The sequence below is a fragment of the Lepidochelys kempii genome, chromosome 13 (genome assembly GCF_965140285.1).
Source record: "Lepidochelys kempii isolate rLepKem1 chromosome 13, rLepKem1.hap1, whole genome shotgun sequence".
NCBI classification, from domain to species: Eukaryota; Metazoa; Chordata; order Testudines; family Cheloniidae; genus Lepidochelys; species Lepidochelys kempii.
In genome coordinates this window covers 2,353,614-2,372,069 of record NC_136392.1, presented here as the reverse complement: position 1 = coordinate 2,372,069, position 18,456 = coordinate 2,353,614, and the positions used below count along the sequence as shown (strand labels likewise).

Genomic DNA, 18,456 nt, shown 5'->3' with positions numbered 1-18,456 from the left:
CTGCATGTCTCCCCCAACATCTGCTCCCAAGGCACTTCCTCTCCTCCCCCCCCCCCCCCCGGGGCTCCTTTATCTGCCCTCCGGTTCCCCCCTCCCCCCAGGTGCACCCAGGTGCCCGGATGGAGCTCGCCGTGGTCGGGCGGGGCTCGTTGCTAGGGAAGCGAAGGCGCCTCGTCTCTGTCCGGTCGCCAAGGAAGTGAGACCGGTTGCCAAGGCGGCCTGTGGGGCCGGTTGCTAAGGAAGTGATGGCGTGGGGGCGGGCGCGCGGGTTGCCAAGGAAGTGAGCGGCGGTCGATCCCCCCGTTTCCGGTGCAGCGGGAGTGGCGGCGGGGCTCCATGGTGACAGCGCAGGTGAGTCCCGCTCTGACCCCCCCCCCCGCCTCCCATTCACAGGGTCCGAACCGGGCCTGAAAGGGCCCCAGCGGGGGGATGCGCTGCGGGGGTGGGGGGCTTCGTAGCGACCGGCAGGGAGCCCCCTCCCCATCAGAGGGGCGAGCAAAGGAGGGGCGGCAGCGCTGTTGCACACGCCTATCCGCGTCGGGCCGTGAAAAGGAGAGATGGCAGCCGTGTCGTGCACGTGCGTGCGCAAAGGAGGACCGGCAGTCCCTGTTGCACATGCGTGTGTGCACCTGGGTGTGCAAAGGTGGGACGCCACCCCGTTGCACGCGCGTGTGCGTGCCTGGGTGTGCCAAGGTGGGACGGCACCCCCTGTTGCACGCGTGTGGGCGCACCTGGACGTACAAAGGTGGGACGGCAGTCCCTGTCACATATGCGTGTGCATATCTGGGCGTGCAAAGGGGGCATGGCAGCCCCTGTCATGCATGGGTGTGTGTATCTGTGTGCAAAGGGGGCATGGCAGCCCCTGTCATGCATGGGTGTGTGTATCTGTGTGCAAAGGGGGCATGGCAGCCCCTGTCATGCATGGGTGTGTGTATCTGTGTGCAAAGGGGGCATGGCAGCCCCTGTCATGCATGGGTGTATACACCTGGGCATGCAAAGGAGGGAGTGTTCCCACCCAGATGAGCATGTGAAGGAGGAACCAATTCCATGAGTATAGAAAGGAAGAAATCTCTCCTGTGGACATGTAAACGGGTACTTTTCCTTCCCCCATCCCTTTCCTATGCATGTGTCAACCTCTTAATCGGATTGCTGTGTATTTTCAGAATGATTTCTGTGGAGTTACAGGCTGTTGGTGATCTCATAACCCACTGCAATAGCTTTGAGTTCTCTCCACCACAAAGTTCACTATTGGTCAGCTGCATTTATTGTGTGTTATCATGACATTTAATGTCCTATCCGAGATCTAATGTGTCACAGTACCTACAGTATAGGATTGTTAGTCTGTATAGTGTGGTTCTCGTGTTGGTTTGAAGCTGAAAGCGGACACTCAGAAACTTTGTGATCTCATAACCAGAGATGAAGTTACAGCCTTAAATGTTCATGTAGCTTGGGGTTTACATAACTCTCTGTAAGCTCTGGTGGGAGGAAGGTATCTGGGAAGTAATAATGCCCAAACAGTGTTGGGATTGTAATGGGCAGCAGATTAAACATGGGTTTGCATTGTCATATGGCAACAAAAAAGGAGCAAAGGGGTGATGGTCCCTTTCTGTGGTATGATCACACCTGGGACAATCTGTTCAATTCTGGGCACTTCTTTAGCAGAGAGTGAGAGAGAAAAAATTAGTGGGAAAGACCAACAGAGTGGGGGTAGAAGGTATTGGGTTCTGAGAAAATATTAAAAGAACTAAATGCAGTTAAGTGAGTACATAAGTCTACAAATATCTGAAGACCGTACACAGCAAGAAGGGAATGTAGTTATTTAGGATGATGCTTGGCGGTATAACCAAAGTACGGAGATGCGATTTTGAAAAGTAAGAATTAGGCTGCATATTAACAAAGTCTTCCTGACAGAAAGACCTGTTAAGTTTTTCAGATATAGCTGCTCCTTTGCTTGGGAGTATTAAAAATAGAGAGGTTAAAGCACACTAGCATATGTTCAGTATGGTATCAGTCCTGTATTGGCCCCATGGACTGTTCACTACCATCTCTGATTTCTAAAATTCTAATGATTAAATGTGACAATTTGTGAGATCACTTATTTTTTTTCCGGGTATGACTTCATAGTGTAGTAAAAGAGAATAGGGCTTAAAATTCTTCCTGCAATCATTCAGGGCAAAATTTAAAATACACTAATCTCAGTCTTGAAGTCTAATGGATTAGAGGCCATTTGGGATTTTATCCAGATCTCTTTAGATTTACTGGTTTCATGACGAACAACTGTTAATCATAGCATACAAATAAATGGTGCTGTGACGCAAAGCAAGTGATAGTTTACAAGCCCCTCTATCTCCAGCTGTTTCTTGTAGTGCAAATTTTGCAATATAATTTTTGGTGACTATAAAATATGCAGTATAAATTGTCCTTTAATTTTTAGGTGAGACAAATTTCTGTTCAGATTCCCTAGAATAATTTATAATGCTTTCACGGGGAAGAAGAGTTCAACTAATTAATACACAAGTAACTGTTAACAACAGCAACCAGCAGCAATGGAAATGAATCATGATGAGTTAGCATGACAATAGTGCAAATCAGGGATGAGATGAGATGAAGGAACTGACTTGTTTGTGGCAAAAGTAGATCTGAGATGTGCATTTGAGCAAAGGCAGTCCTAGGTGACTGACAAATAGACAACATAATTCTCACTAAATATATATAGGATACCAAACTGAGAGAGTGAGTGGTTGATTCCTCTGCTGTTATGTGTATTTTCTCTTACATTCAAGATGGCCACATGTGAATAGCAATATGCCCTCGTACTGAAAAAAAAATCTACCAGAAGATTAAATGAACCTAGGATCACATAATCCTAGTCAATATCTCTTGCGGAAGGTGCCAGAGATAGAGGCAAGAGGATAACATTAAAAATAAAACACACCTCTGGTTCTGGCTGCTGAATGAATTTCATTTGTGAATAAAAAGTTAGTCTGTTGTTGATAAGGTACATCCCCAGCAGTATTAATTATTGTGTTGTTTTTGTTTTATTTTTCATAAACTTTTTGGCCCAAGAAGAATCTGGAGAATATGTCTTGTATATAGTTTTGATTAACAGAGTCTGCTTCAAAGAATCCTGTAGGACAGTTTGCTGCTACAAACGTTAGTTTAATTTGTTTGACAGAAGAGTGTTACCAAAGCAGTCGGAGATGGTCTTATTCAAAGATTATCCACATTGATTAGAGGTGGCATTTCTGTAACAGATCATAGCCCATGCTTTCAGAATCTCATGAACATTTCCATGCCTAATTTGAACGTACGTATGGTGGTAAAGGTGCAAACAGATGCACATTCATTTTTGTCCATGCGGTTCTGAGATATTTTCAGTTGCAGGAACTCTGCATGCCAGGGCAGAGGTGGAGGGAGAATCATATATGTAGGTGACATTCACAAGTTTATCAGCAAAGAAGGAGGGTATGCTTTGTGTGCTTTTACAAGTCTTCAATCTGACTTTCATATTTTCTCTAGACTGGCATTTTTAAATATGTATTCCTTTCTGTCCAGGTAGTAAGCCTATCCTTATTGGAGTTGTGAATCAGGAGGGAAAAGATCACTGTATTTTAGTCAGCAGCATCTGGAGACTCATTGGCTATACACTGTATTGAATCCTTTGTGCAAGTCTATAAAGCACTGATGCTTAGCCACTTTGGTCAACTCAATGCACGTTCCGGATCATCTACTTTGAGTTCTAAGTGTCTTCATATGGCATACCTTCTCCATGCAGGGAGGCAAGCAGTTTCCATTAAGGCACTGAGATAATTTTAAAGGTCTTACTGAAATTTCAGTAAATATTATTACATGTGTTTCTTCGGTGCTCTAAGATTACCTCCTGTTCTTATAAATGCCTTGTTCCCAGCATGGGCATTGGGATAGAAAATGTTGCTGGTCCTTTAGCTCTACACCTGAACTTCTCAGGAGGTCCCCTCAAGGACAGAGACAAGATGCAATTACAGAATCAAAAATGTAGTCCTCAAATGTGGTATTTTTGCTACAGATCCAGCTAGCATTAGAATAGAGGGAAAGCCCTGAGGGAACCAAACAAATTGACTTTGAAATGTTTCCAACAGCTGGACCTAAGTATAAAGCAAGTTCAGAAAAGCCCATCTAGGATTTAAACAGGCATCCTTCTTAGAGGGTTCATTTTTTTAAAATTGGTTTGTCTGAAACCTTTCAGTTGCGTTTTATGAGCTATGCAGTCACATACTTTTGGTGGCAGCCCATTGATGAATGGCTGCACATTTTCTTTTAAAGGGAAGCTCAATGTGCTAATGACTGGGGATGGATGAGCATGTTTCACCATCTCCAGGTGTCTCCTCATTACAGAACCCATAAACTGCGGGGCTTTGTGAATCAAATTGTTATGTAGCATGAGTTTTGTCTAATGCAGAACCTTGTAAAACTAGATGGCATTCGATCACTTAGTACTTTAGATCTTGGTTGTGGAATATATTCCATCATTTTTGGGTTCTGGAGCAGAGCTGGCCTAGACAAAGAATCCAAATAAAGGTATATTGAGACGAGAATAATTATGCCATAGATTTGTTGACCCTGTGACATCTAGAGTACATATGGCTATCTTCAGCTTAAGATGTATGAGTTGAAGCTGGGGGAAACTGGTGTTACTTTGCAAGCCCCAACCCTAAAGTAGCAGTTACACTAGAAGAAGGTGGAGTATGATCAAAGACCCATGTACTTTTTGCTCGTGTTATTTATTTTGATATTAAGTTTAATTTATTTTATTCTTTTCCCTAATTTTTAAGGACAGGGTCCTCGGCCTCTCATAACAAGTGGTGCAAACGGGCCTTAAACCAGCCTTAGGAGGGAGGAATGTCAGGCTGATGTAAATCTGGTATCCTGAGTCTCCCATTCTCCATCTCTCCGCTCCATGCAGAATATGTATTGGGGCTGGCTACGAGGGGATAGGGGCATGATGGGAGTTGGAGGATGAAGATCCAGGACCACACTCAGTGCACTTTGCTGATCCCTTGTCAGCTTAGTTGTCCCAGGTCGTATAAGTTATAATAGCCTATGGCTGCTCTAACTTGCACTAGGGGCTGGTTCAGGACCAGAGAGTTATAAACATAACCTAGAGCCATCTTTATGGCTTCTTCCTACCCACTCCCCTATGCTAATTGTGAATTGGGACCTGCGTCCTCTATTTTTAACATGCTACAGATGTTTGTATTGCAAATGCATAACTGCACCATAGATGTTGGTAGGGAGGAACCTGAAGGTTTTGGCAACGATCGGGAAGGGAAGCTGAGTTTTACAGCTTTTAATACTGTATGGGAATACTCCTTCCACCCACCTTATGAGCATAGTTGGTGGTGACTTGAAAGTTTGTCATAACCAGCAATGCAATCCTTAACAGCAAAAAGCTGTCTGATTGCGCCTGCCTCAGCATCATCCACTATCTCTAACATCCACAACAAGCACAGTAGTTAAATTAAGTGTTGATATTTAATTGCCAGTTCGTTTCAGAGTTAACACACCATTAAGATGAATGGGGATGGTTTACTCTGCTTTCCTAAGTGTGCAGACAACTCTGCCTTGGTTTGTGCCAATTCACATTGAAGGTTTTCTTTGCAATGTTAAGGACTATAAATACATTTGTGTGTGTGTGTGAGAGAGACTGTTTAGCCCTGGTACACGCTACAAATTTCTATCAGTATAACTACATCTCTCAGGGGTGTGGAAAAACCACACTCCTGAGTGACGTAGTTATACAAACCGAACTCCTGGTGTAGACAGTGTTATGTCAACAGGAGGGCTTCTGTCGACATAGCTACAGCCTCTTGGGGAGGTGGAGTTACCTATGCCAATGGGAGAAGATTTCCTGTTGTTGTAGGTAGCATCTTCATGAAGCGCTACAGTGGCAGAGCTGCACCAGTGCAACTGCAGTGCTGTAAGTGGGGACAAGCCCTTAGATTCTGCCACATGTTTATATCACAGACAGTTGATTCTGTATCAAATTCCAGGGCTCTGGAAACACAGACCATGCTAGGTATAATAGTTGAAAGGCGAAAATAAAGCTTTATTGGTTTCTCTTGAATCCTGGCAGCTACGGCAGTTCCATTAAAGATTTATTATGCTGTAATTAGACCTACAAAAGGTGACTTAAAATGTAACAAAGAAAAGGAAAAAGCATCCGTGGTACTTTTCCGGGCAATATCTTTCCTTTAAGAGATCCTAGAGATGAGTTTTAAACTTGTGGCCAGAAACTGAAGCACTGCATCTTTCTGATGACATAACATGTAAATAACATAGGACTAATTAAATCTGAATCCTGACCCTGAAGTGCCAGAACCCAAATGTGACTCCCTCCAGAATCCAGTGTATTTATATTTGATTTCCAAAGAACCTCACAGTCTGTCAGGTGCTGCTGCAGTAAAAACAATCAAGGACAATTTTTAGGCAACTAAAAATGCAGGCAGTTAAAGCTGGTAGTGCATAAGAGGCTGCACAAAGGCTGCTGTTCACCAGTTCCTTTTTGTCCTGTGATGGTCTCTGTGACCTTCCATTTCTCTGCAGTATAAGGGCAGCTGAAGAGGGGGAGGCAGCAGCATTAGGTTAATGTAACTGTTTGATGCCCTTTCCCTGAAATTAAATGTGCTGTGCCAGGAAGGGTTTTGGCAGGGGAGTGGCTACTCTAAGCTCTTCATTATGAAATGAAAATGTTTAGTAACAGCAGGTAGTTTTAATCAGAGACATCTTTCTAAATTTATGTATAAGTTCTTCAGATGTGTCCTGAATTTATAATTTTGCTGGATGAGTTGAGGCTCTTGATCTAAACACTGATAAGGTTCCTCACAAGAACCTCTAAACAGCATCTTTAATGCAGTAGGCAGCAGCATAAGCACCAGATAAAGTGACTCAAAAGTCATGTGTATGTTAGATTGATAAGAGCTGTGATTTGAACCTGAAGCTAATGCTTTTAATTGACTATTCCAAACCAGAATGTAGAAGAAGTTGATTGCAATGGGTTTAACTAATAAAAAAAAGTGTTAAACAGCATTTCTAATTTTTTTTTAAAGGGAAGGGAAAGGGGTAAATTGACCAACTATAGTGATTTTATTTCATGAAGATTCTTTGCAACATTTCTTTACATAACAAAATATTAATCCATATGTAAGATTTTGATAGATTGTTTCAAATAGATGAAGGCTTTTAAAAATGTTTACCTGAACTGTTATTTACAGGTCAGGTGACCCAAAGTCTGCAGAATTAAATGAGTTGAATCTGTGCCTTTGCCCAAAAAATGACTGAAAGCTGTAGTCACGCGCCCTTCCTTTGTTTATTTCTAGGTTTTCAGCGCTCCTGGCCTTCCTGGATCACCTGTCTGTCAAATCTCCCCTGCCACCGTCCTGTCATCATGTCCAAGTTAAAGAGTTCTGAATCCGTCAGAGTGGTGGTGCGGTGCCGGCCAATGAATGGGAAAGAAAAGGCAGCTTCATATGACAAAGTTGTTGATGTGGATGTCCAGTTAGGGCAGGTATCAGTGAAGAATCCCAGGGGAACATCTCATGAGCTGCCTAAAACTTTCACCTTTGATGCTGTCTATGACTGGAATTCCAAGCAGTTTGAACTTTATGATGAGACCTTTAGACCTCTGGTGGATTCTGTCCTGCAAGGGTTCAATGGGACTATCTTTGCCTATGGGCAGACTGGGACAGGGAAAACATATACAATGGAAGGAGTGCGTGGTGACCCTGAAAAAAGAGGGGTCATCCCCAATTCGTTTGACCACATCTTCACCCACATCTCTCGATCTCAGAACCAGCAGTATTTGGTTAGAGCTTCTTATCTGGAAATATACCAAGAAGAAATCAGAGATTTGCTATCAAAGGATCAGTCCAAGAGGCTGGAGCTGAAAGAGAGACCAGACACTGGTGTGTATGTGAAGGACTTGTCATCTTTTGTCACAAAGAGTGTCAAAGAGATCGAGCATGTCATGAATGTGGGGAACCAAAACCGCTCAGTTGGTGCTACCAACATGAATGAGCATAGCTCCCGTTCCCATGCCATTTTTGTGATCACCATTGAGTGCAGCCAGGTGGGACTTGATGGGGAGAATCACATCCGTGTAGGAAAACTCAACCTAGTGGACCTTGCAGGCAGTGAACGCCAGGCCAAGACTGGAGCACAGGGGGAAAGGCTGAAGGAAGCTACCAAGATTAACCTCTCCCTTTCAGCTTTGGGCAATGTTATATCTGCCCTAGTAGATGGTAAAAGCACTCACATTCCATACCGGGACTCAAAACTAACTAGGCTACTTCAGGACTCACTAGGTGGCAATGCTAAGACTGTGATGGTGGCCAATATAGGCCCTGCCTCTTACAATGTAGAAGAAACTCTTACTACCCTGCGATATGCCAACCGTGCCAAAAACATCAAGAACAAACCAAGAGTTAATGAGGATCCTAAGGATGCACTGCTACGAGAATTCCAGGAAGAAATCGCTCGGCTCAAGGCACAATTGGAAAAACGGTCTGTTGGTAAAAGAAAGAGGAGAGAAAGGAGAAGAGATGGTGGGGAAGAGGAAGAGGAGGATGGAGAAGAGGGTGACGAAGGGGATGACAAAGATGACTACTGGAAGGAGCAGCAGGAAAAGCTGGAAATTGAGAAGAAAGCTATTGTAGAGGATCACAGCTTGGTGGCAGAAGAAAAGATGAGGCTGCTAAAGGAGAAGGAGAAGAAGATGGAGGATCTCAAACGAGAGAAGGAAGCAGCAGAAATGCTGGGTGCCAAAATCAAGGTAGAGTGCTTGTTGGACTCCTTGAAGGGAATGTTCTCTGCGTTTAAGGAAGGATGGCAGTTCATCAAATTGGGACAATAACTTTGTAGAGAAAGTTTCAGAGTAATGGTGAGAGGAGGTGCCTGGGTCAGAAGTTTTAAAAATCAACTTTATGTAGACAGAGGTGGGAATTCCTTTAAAAATTGAATTTAGAATTAGTGGTTCACATTTGTAAGATGTTTTATATAATTTATAAACTGTGGTTGTAGAACCTACTTGTAGGACCTTGGGAAGTCAATACAAGAGATTAAATGTGATATACACACTTCTTATTGTGCTGTAACTTCTAAGTAACAAGCTTCATTCTGTTACTGATTATTATGTGTGAAAGCCTCCATCTCAACCTCTCAAAATGTGGGACAGATTGCCACAATGAAGAACACAAGACAAATTACTAGTGCATTAACCTTACAATTATGTAGGATTTGACAGAGAGAACAATTTCCATAACAACAGGTTTAAATTTGGCTGTTCAGTCAGTGACACCCGTTATAAAGGAGAGTTCAGTGGTAAGTATGTAAGGAATTGTTTTTTTTAAAAGGATGGGTTACATGGCTGCTTGAGAGGTTAACCTCTCGGTATATTTTTTCTTTCAGGCAATGGAAAGCAAGCTCCTTGTTGGAGGGAAAAACATTGTGGATCACACAAATGAACAGCAGAAAATCTTGGAGCAGAAACGTCAGGAAATTGCAGAACAGGTAAGAGGCAGGAAACAGTTTATTATTTTGTGGCAAAGAGCTGCTATTCTAGACCTTTCAGAAAACATGAAGGTAAGAGAAACTATAAACTAGTGTTCTTGAGATTAATGATTGATCCCTAGCCCTAGTTTAATGATTACTGGCAAAAGAGAGATAAAAAGGGCTTGTGTCCTTCTTACTGCTTTATGATGTATAGAGAAGGCCTGTAATCTTTTTTTTTTCCTCATTGTTTTTTACATTAGAGACTCTGGTCCTGTCTTGGTTAGAAATTTCTGTGGTGGAGGACTAATGAAATGATATCCTCATAAGACCCTAGAGGGTGAAAGCTGCAGCAGTTAAATGAGGGGAGGGATATTTAGTCAGACTATTTACAACTTTTTCTATTTTGTGTTTTTGTTGGTGCATATTTAACTGCAATGACTAATTAAGATTTTGGAGAAAGAAAGTCCTTGCTACGGTTTCAACACTCCCACTCCTTTAACTGAGTTTATTCACAATAAATATCCTATGCGGCGCCCAACAAACCCTTCAAAGTCAAATAAACACAGGGTTGATGTTCCTGATATTTCTAAGGTAAAAAACAACTTGAAATTGGAATCTAAATCAAGAATCCTGGATCCCAGGCAAAAGGGATGCCTTGGATGTGGCTTTCATGTATGCAGGCACCAAAAGCAGCAATATGACAGTGTTGATCTAATCTTGTTTGTGGTATTCCTTAGAAACGTCGGGAGCGAGAAATCCAGCAACAGATGGAAAGTCGGGATGAGGAAACACTGGAGCTAAAAGAGACCTATAGTTCCCTGCAGCAAGAGGTGGACATTAAAACCAAAAAACTCAAAAAGGTAAAAAGTAAATAATGCTAGATCAGATGGATTAGAAACTGAATGGCACTGCATGTGAAGGTGATGATAACATTGCACAGTCATTGCTCTGGTTCTTCTCACCTGTTCCAGCTTTTTTCCAAGCTGCAAGCTGTGAAGGCAGAGATCCATGATCTCCAGGAGGAGCACATCAAGGAGCGGCAAGAACTGGAACAGACCCAGAATGAGCTTACCAGGGAGTTAAAGCTAAAGTAGGTCCCATTGCTCCATATGCTGCCCTTAACTCTTGCTAAAGGTATTTTATTCTTGGGAGTGGATTGCAAACCAACTGCTTACAGAACAAGAGACAGAACTAGAAATTCCTTCTCTTTTTCTAGGGCTGTGTTGGAGAGATGGTGGGATGTTAATTCTCCTATTTGCATATGTCCCATTTTTGTTCTTGCCTGTTATCTACAGGCACCTGATTATTGAAAACTTTATTCCACTGGAGGAAAAGAACAAGATCATGAACAGATCTTTCTTTGATGAAGAGGAAGACCAGTGGAAACTGCATCCCATAACTCGGCTGGAGTGAGTTTACCCCCTAACCTTTCTTTAAAACTGGGTCACATGAAGACTTCAAGCTGGCCAAAGCAAGATTCTCCATATAGTTTTAGCCTCATCCAGTAAGAGTTCTTAAAGTCAGAATGAAGTTCTAGCCAAACTATAACCTGAGTATAATAAAGGTGAAAGCAAAGTTAGGAAAACTCTAACCTGTGAGGAGAGGAAGGAAGTTCTACTGATAGTCTTACAGATATATATATATATATATATATAGCATCTTTCTTCCAAAGGATTGCGAATTGCTTTGCAAACTACATATAGTACTGTGTTTGTGATTTAAAAAGTCAACAGATTCAACATATCTACTACCATAGTTATTTCCTATTTTAAATATAAGCTATCTCAGAGGCCAGTGTATAGGAACTGCTGACAAATCCTGACTCTCTATATATGAGGTTCCAAAGAGCAAATGTAGAATGAAAGGGCCAGAGGAATGTACATCATCCTATGGTTTGTACTATAGGAATGTGTAGGAATCCCACAGTAAGCACAAAACAACAAATTGTAGAGGCTAACTTGTGAAGGACAGTATCTAATACCACTTGCTTGGGTTTTTACTGTTAAGTTGGAGCACATTCCCAGGTGCCTGTAGCAATCTTCTTTTTCCAAATAGATACACTGGATTGCCTCAGGGCATTGCAGATATTTTGATTTATTCAAATAATGAGAAATCTTTTTAGTTTTTGGCATGTGAAAGATTCCGTACTCATCTCCTTTTCAGTAACCAGCAGATGATGAAAAGGCCAGTGTCAGCAGTGGGATACAAGAGGCCTTTGAGTCAGCATGCCAGGATGTCCATGATGATTCGTCCAGAGGCCCGGTATAGGGTAAGCCCAAACATGGATGCAGACTGCATCTGTTTACCTCTTGTATTCAGAGGAGTATGAATTTCTGAGAATATATAGTTGTCCTACATAAACTGTGTGACAGATGCAGAAGACTGTGGAGAGGAAGCTTCCCTCTTGACATATTAAAAATGTGTCTTAAACCCAGCAGTCTGGTGTTGCTCAAGAAGAGTTTATGACCTTCATGCTGCTGCTAAGTTACCTTCACCTAGTGTTGATCAGAAGTGATAAAGTAAAAGCTTAAGCAGGGTGATAGGAAAGTCACAAGCCAGAGAGAATGCAGTGGCCCGAGAACAGTCTTTGTGACAAGGGTAATGTGACCACAAGCACAAGGGAAATATATGCTTCCAATAAATCTAGGAGTTCTGGTAACAATCCTTATCAAAGTGTGGAATACGTCAGTACAGTGAGTGGAAAGTATGAGTATGTGTGGACATTGATGGTTCCGGTTCTGCTTCCGCTTTCTTAGGCAGAAAATATTGTGTTACTGGAGCTAGATATGCCTAGCCGAACAACCAGAGACTACGAGGGCCCAGCCATTGCTCCTAAAGTGCAGGCTGCTCTAGAAGCAGCTCTGCAGGATGAAGATGAGATACAGGTGGATGCCTCCACTTTTGAGAGCATGTCAAATAAAAAATCGAAATCCAGGTGAGTCAAGTTGTAGAAAGTAGGTTATATCCACCTCTGTCCATTGGACCCCAGTCAGCAATGTATGCATGCATAGGGTCACTGTCCGTCTGCAGGACTGGTCAGTGAGATGAAAACTAAATTAGCCCTGAGGTAGGTGGAGAGAGATGGGTAAACAGGGCAGAGGAGCAAGCTGAGATTGTTAGAGAATTATATCCAGTCAAACTCATTCAGCTTTTGGGAGATTCGTTTTGATGTGTAACAGGCAACTTTCTTTGTTTTTACTTCTTCAGGTCTAAAACTGGAAGGAAATCGGGGGGATCCTCTTCCTCAGGCACCTCTGGGTCTCAGCTCTACCCACAGTCCCGGGGGCTGGTTCCTAAGTAAAAACAACAATTCCTCTCCAGGGCGTGAACAGCATTTACCTTCTGAGAGCGAAGACAAGTAAAAATCTGCAGAGAGGACTCTCAGCCAGACTCCAAGCCCTTTCCTTTGGGGAATAGCAATTGGCTCTTTGCAGTTTAACTGACTTGTGTCAAAATGTGCCAGTCCCAGGTGTGCTGAACCTTGCAGGAAAAGATTTGCTCACAATCTAGCAATCAGCCCCTATTGGGAACAGATTTTAGTTAGGAAATCAGAAATGCATGAGGTACGTTAAAGTGTGTTAGAAGCAATGGGAAGCATGAGGATCACCTCACAGCATCGCCCTCTCTCCTTCTGTTCCAGCCCCCTTGCTGTACTGGGCTCTCTTGCTGTTGGGCAACAGGAAAGAGTTGAAAGTCATCTCAACAGAATCAACTCTCCAGAACCTCAGAATGAAAACTTAGGGAGGTTAAAAAGTGGAGGGTATATCCAAGCTTGACTAGGTGCATTGTTTTCCTCTTTCTATTGAAAGAATGGCATCTTCATTTGGGGTTAGAGTTGGGTTGAACAATCCTGAGAAGGGCGGGATTGGAGATCTGTTTCCATGCACTTCACAGCTAGACCTTTCCACTTCCCTTTAGAAAAGTAGAACAAGGGAGGATCTTGGAAGTATATTTTGCTCCTATAGAATGGAAGAAATAGAAACTGAAGTTCTCTATCTGTTTACAGACATCAGTAAGAGCTCTTCTAAACTGACCTGCTAAAGACTCAACCCCTACTGGCAGGAACCACCTTGTCAAAGAATAAGTCTGCATACCAGTGCCAGATCCATACTAGCTCTCTTCCTCTCTCTTCTCCATCCCACACCTGGCTTTTTAGACCAGTTTCCATACTGAATATCTAAACCCCAGAGCTTGTATGGCCATTTTCTCAGATCTTCCACCATTTGTAGGAAATGTAGATCTAGCTTGGTGCTAGGTCTCTGCCAGGAGGCACACGTGGCCGGTTCTGCCATTCCCTATGACGTGGATGGAATCTGGAGCACTATGAGGCAAAGCCATATTAGACTTCACTTTTCTGATAAGTATGCAACCTTTCCCTTGATGTTATGAGGAGCTTCAGTGCAGGAGCTTCCTTTTGTGTCTCATCCTGCTCCAAGTTAAGAACATTCCCTTTTCAGTTTTAAGCTTCCCTGAATACAGTGAGGCTAGGTGGGAATGAGGGCCATGTGTAATCACCAGTCTGGGGGTGCAAGGAAATCCGATATAAATCCCAAGGATGGTACACTGAAATTGAAAGGGGAAGAACTCCTGCTTTAGATGGTCTCTTTTCAAAGTTTGCCCTATGACTAATATCACAGGCCTGCATGGTCCAGTGGGGAGAGGGGAGCTGCTGTATTGGATGGGCTCAGAAGGCAGAGTAAGGTGTTCCTGTCTTGCGTCTCACTGTTCAACTTGTAACTTTTAGTTCCTTGTATATTGAGAGTTGAGCTATTTTTTTCTTGATTGTTGTCAACTGTTGTCCTGTGATTGTTTTTTTACCCATTACCTCTCCCTCGCAGATGACCTCTCACGAGACCGACCAGTGTATGAGAACTTGCCTGTTTTTAGAAATACTCTAATGTAGGGACTCTACTTTGTGTTCTTGTTAAGTATCCATTGACTGACTCTGTCCAGTCTGGAACAACTCCATTGTATCTGACCGCCATGAGCAGAAGGAACACAACACTTCTGGCATAAAGCTCTCCTCTGCATCTTGCTGGCATGGTGCCTTGGTGAGTCAGCTGCTCAGGCCTTTTGTCCTTTCTGCTTAACTTGGGTTAAGTTCTAACTCAGCTGCTTTGATTCAAGGAGTATATTTCTGGATGAGAACCAAATTAATATTTTTTTTAAATTTTGATGGGGGGGGGAGGAGAGTTTTGCCTATGGGTGAGGGAGGAGCCATCTGCTCATTTTCTGCTAACCTAATAATGGAAGCCTAACATAACTTTCTTTTTTGTAAACCACTGTTTCTGTACAAAAAGCCTTGTGATGGTCTCTTGTGGTATAAAACAGAGTGTCAACGTCCCATCCCCCCCCCCGGGTATATAATCTTGTTTACTTCATAATTGAAAAAGAGGATTGTATGGTTTAAGTATTCAGAGAATTGAAATGAGACAAAGTGACTGTACAGACTGCGATGGTACTATATACATCTATGCCTCTTCACTCACTACTATTCCATTGGGTTTCTGTATGAAATTTTGTAGTATTTCCCATGTGGCAGGAATAAGTGCATTGGAAATCACAGCCCAAACCCAGACTGTTCTGCTTTTACTCTTAATATGCTAGAACGGCTGATACCTCAGAAAGCCCTGTTTATAAATGCGTATAAGTGAGGGTGAGAGAAAGGGAATGGGGTAAGCAAAGTATAAAATTGACTTTTAGTTAGCTTTACCCACAGCTCCATTTTAAACAGTATGTCCAGTGAATAAGAGATAATAAGCAAATCTCAGGGCAACAGCAGCTTTCAGCTTCTCACTCTGATTACCTACCCCTTGAGTAGATCCATAGGGTACGTCTACACTGCAATTAAAAAATTGTGACTGGCCTGGGACAACCAGCCTGGGCTTGTGAGGCTCAGGCTAACGGGCTATTTAATTGCAGGGTAGACAATTGGGCTCAGGCTGGAGCCTGGGCTCCAGGACCCTGCAAGGTCCCAGAGCTCAAGCTGGAGTCCAAGCCCGAACATCTACACCACAATTAAACAGCGCCTGAGCCCTGTGGGCCCAAGTCAGCTAGCACAGGCCAGCCACGAGTATCTAATTGCAGTGAGGACATACATTTTGTGGGGCAGCGATATTGGGATGAAGTGAATGCATGTGTCTTAAATTGTACAATGTTAGTGAAGTTCTGGATTGACATGTCTAAAAAGTTATCCTGCCAGGCTTGTCTCTCTCTGCTGCATGTGGGTATGATCTGAACCATCTGGGCTTCCTGCAGGTTAACAGCCAAAGAAGACAGGAAATCCACCAAGTTCCTGGAAGAGACCCTGGGAGAGTGTACACAATCAGTCTCTTCAGAGGACTGTTTAAAATCCTCCTCCTCTTTGCTCTGCTCTGTATAATTGGATACGATTTTATTTTTCAAGTTACATGCAGTAAAGGTAGCTTTTCTGTTCCAGAGTCAATTCCCACATGAAACCGAACACATAGGAATTACAGCACTTAACATTCTTAATATAGGTCTGATAGCCCCTTGTTGAAAGGTTTGCATGCTGCTTGAATCTTATAGAACATATACCTCTGTGATGACCTTTTGAACTGTAATGATGCAATATACAGACTTTTGGTTTGATACAGAACTCTCTAGCTGTAGTACTTCCTCACTGTGTCTAGATTCATTGCCAAGTTTCAGAGAAGCACTGATTCCTGTAAATCTGGATATTTTATCTGACCTGTCTTTTAATTTCTGATATCTGACCATACAACCAGGCCTTAAAAGGGGAAGAAGTGATTCTTGTGGCTTTCTTTCTACAGTGTTAAACACATAGACAAATGAGAAGAACATATGTGCACAATGCAAAAGCCATAATCAGATGCTCAGCTGGAACTGAACAAGAACAGTGGTGCCTGGCTGCTTTGCACCGTGCAGTGGTCATTTAGCTCTCTATGATCTAGGCACTTAATACCTTACCCTCCTCAGCCCAATTTCGCTAGTTTCTGGAATGAAATGCCCAAGGATACTTGTGGGCACAACTGTCTTTGTGAGATTTCACTCCTTGGTCTTACACTGATCTTGACCTTTTCTTTGGCGACCTGTAGACAATGAAAGTCCCTAGTTCTGTCAATAGGTTTTACAACTTATATTTATTTGTATCATCTCTTTTGGCTAGGAATGTAAAAGTGATCCTAAAGTAAGATATGTAATAAAATCAATCAGATTTATTGTATCTACCAAAACGTGTCCTTTCTTCATTCTTAAATGAATTTATAAATCATTGCAATGTTCACAAATCCTTAGGTGGCTGTAAAACACCAGGCCCTCATTCTATTAGAAAGTGTCTGCAGAAGCTAGCCTGTTATAACAATGGAATGTAAATGTCATTGTGACAGGTAGCCCCAGAGAATAGCATACTCTTGTTATTAACAGAATATGTATAGTTCAAGCCATAGCAGCACAAACGTCCTCGTTCCCCTCCCCGAAAATGTGGCTCACCTCTATCTTGGAGAGACCACTTGTGGGGCTGAAAGGGTAGGTTAGTCCTTTTGTCCTTTCTGCTGAGTGACAAAAAGGGATCCAGTTAGTGGTAATTATGGTGGAGGTTTTTGTGATGTAAACGTCTGGACAATGGAGTGAGACCACTAAGCTCATTTCATATAAGTCACTATATGGTCTCTAATGAAAGTTGAGTATTTTGGTTGGGAAAAAACCACTGTCTTTCAATTTTGATAATTTATTACATGAAGCCTGGTGTTCTGTTCCTCAGGTATTTTATGACATGGCATGGTGAGGGACCTGTGTCCAAAAAAAAAAAAAAAAAGCTCCAACGGAAAAACCCTAAGCATTCATTCTCTTCGAGCCTCTCTCACTACACACGCTCAGCAGTAAGACCCAGCTCTACAAAGGTATTTAGGCTCCTAACTTATATTGATATAAACAGAAGTTAGAAGCATAAAAAGGGGGAGGGTGTTCACACGGGGGTTTATGGCCCTGGGTCGGAGGGGGGGGTTCACACATGGGTGAATGGCTCTGAGTGGGGGGAGGTGTATGGCTCTGGGGGGGGTGGTCACACGGGGGTGAATGGCTCTGAGTGGGGGGGGTGGTCACACGGGGGTCAATGGCTCTGAGTGAGGGGGGGTCTATGGCTCCGGGGGGGGTGGTCACACGGGGGTCAATGGCTCTGAGTGAGGGGGGGTCTATGGCTCCGGGGGGGGTGGTCACACGGGGGTGAATGGCTCTGAGTGGGGGGGGTGGTCACACGGGGATCAATGGCTCTGAGTGAGGGGGGGTGTATGGCTCTGGGGGTGGTGGTCACACGGGGGTCAAAGGCTCTGAGTGGGGGGAGGTGTATGGCTCCGGGGGGGGGTGGTCACACGGGGGTCAAAGGCTCTGAGTGGGGGGGGTGGTCACACGGGGGTCAAAGGCTCTGAGTGGGGGGGTCTATGGCTCCGGGGGGGGTGGTCACACGGGGGTGAATGGCTCCGGGGGGGGGTGGTCACACGGGGGTCAATGGCTCTGAGTGAGGGGGGGTCTATGGCTCCGGGGGGGTGGTCACACGGGGGTCAAAGGCTCTGAGTGAGGGGGGGGTCTATGGCTCCGGGGGGGGTGGTCACACGGGGGTCAAAGGCTCTGAGTGGGGGGGGTGGTCACACGGGGGTCAAAGGCTCTGAGTGGGGGGGGTCTATGGCTCCGGGGGGGGGTGGTCACACAGGGGTGAATGGCTCTGGGGGGGGGGTGGTCACACGGGGGTCAATGGCTCTGAGTGGGGGGGGGTCTATGGCTCCGGGGGGGGTGGTCACACGGGGGTCAATGGCTCTGAGTGAGGGGGGGTCTATGGCTCCGGGGGGGGTGGTCACACGGGGGTCAATGGCTCTGAGTGAGGGGGGGTCTATGGCTCCGGGGGGGGTGGTCACACGGGGGTCAATGGCTCTGAGTGAGGGGGGGTCTATGGCT

General features: G+C 44.0%; 1 protein-coding gene across 1 annotated transcript; it reads left to right on the top strand.

The window, feature by feature from the left end:
* Positions 1-158: 158 nt before the first annotated feature.
* On the top strand, positions 159-16,718 carry KIF3B (kinesin family member 3B). Its single transcript, XM_073308757.2, has 9 exons — positions 159-351; positions 7,356-8,806; positions 9,442-9,543; positions 10,263-10,385; positions 10,497-10,615; positions 10,821-10,934; positions 11,689-11,794; positions 12,282-12,460; positions 12,733-16,718. Exons 2-9 carry the CDS (start codon positions 7,424-7,426, stop codon positions 12,824-12,826), a joined length of 2,220 nt encoding a protein of 739 aa, XP_073164858.1. The 5' UTR covers positions 159-351; positions 7,356-7,423; the 3' UTR covers positions 12,827-16,718.
* The last annotated feature ends 1,738 nt before the right edge of the window (positions 16,719-18,456 follow it).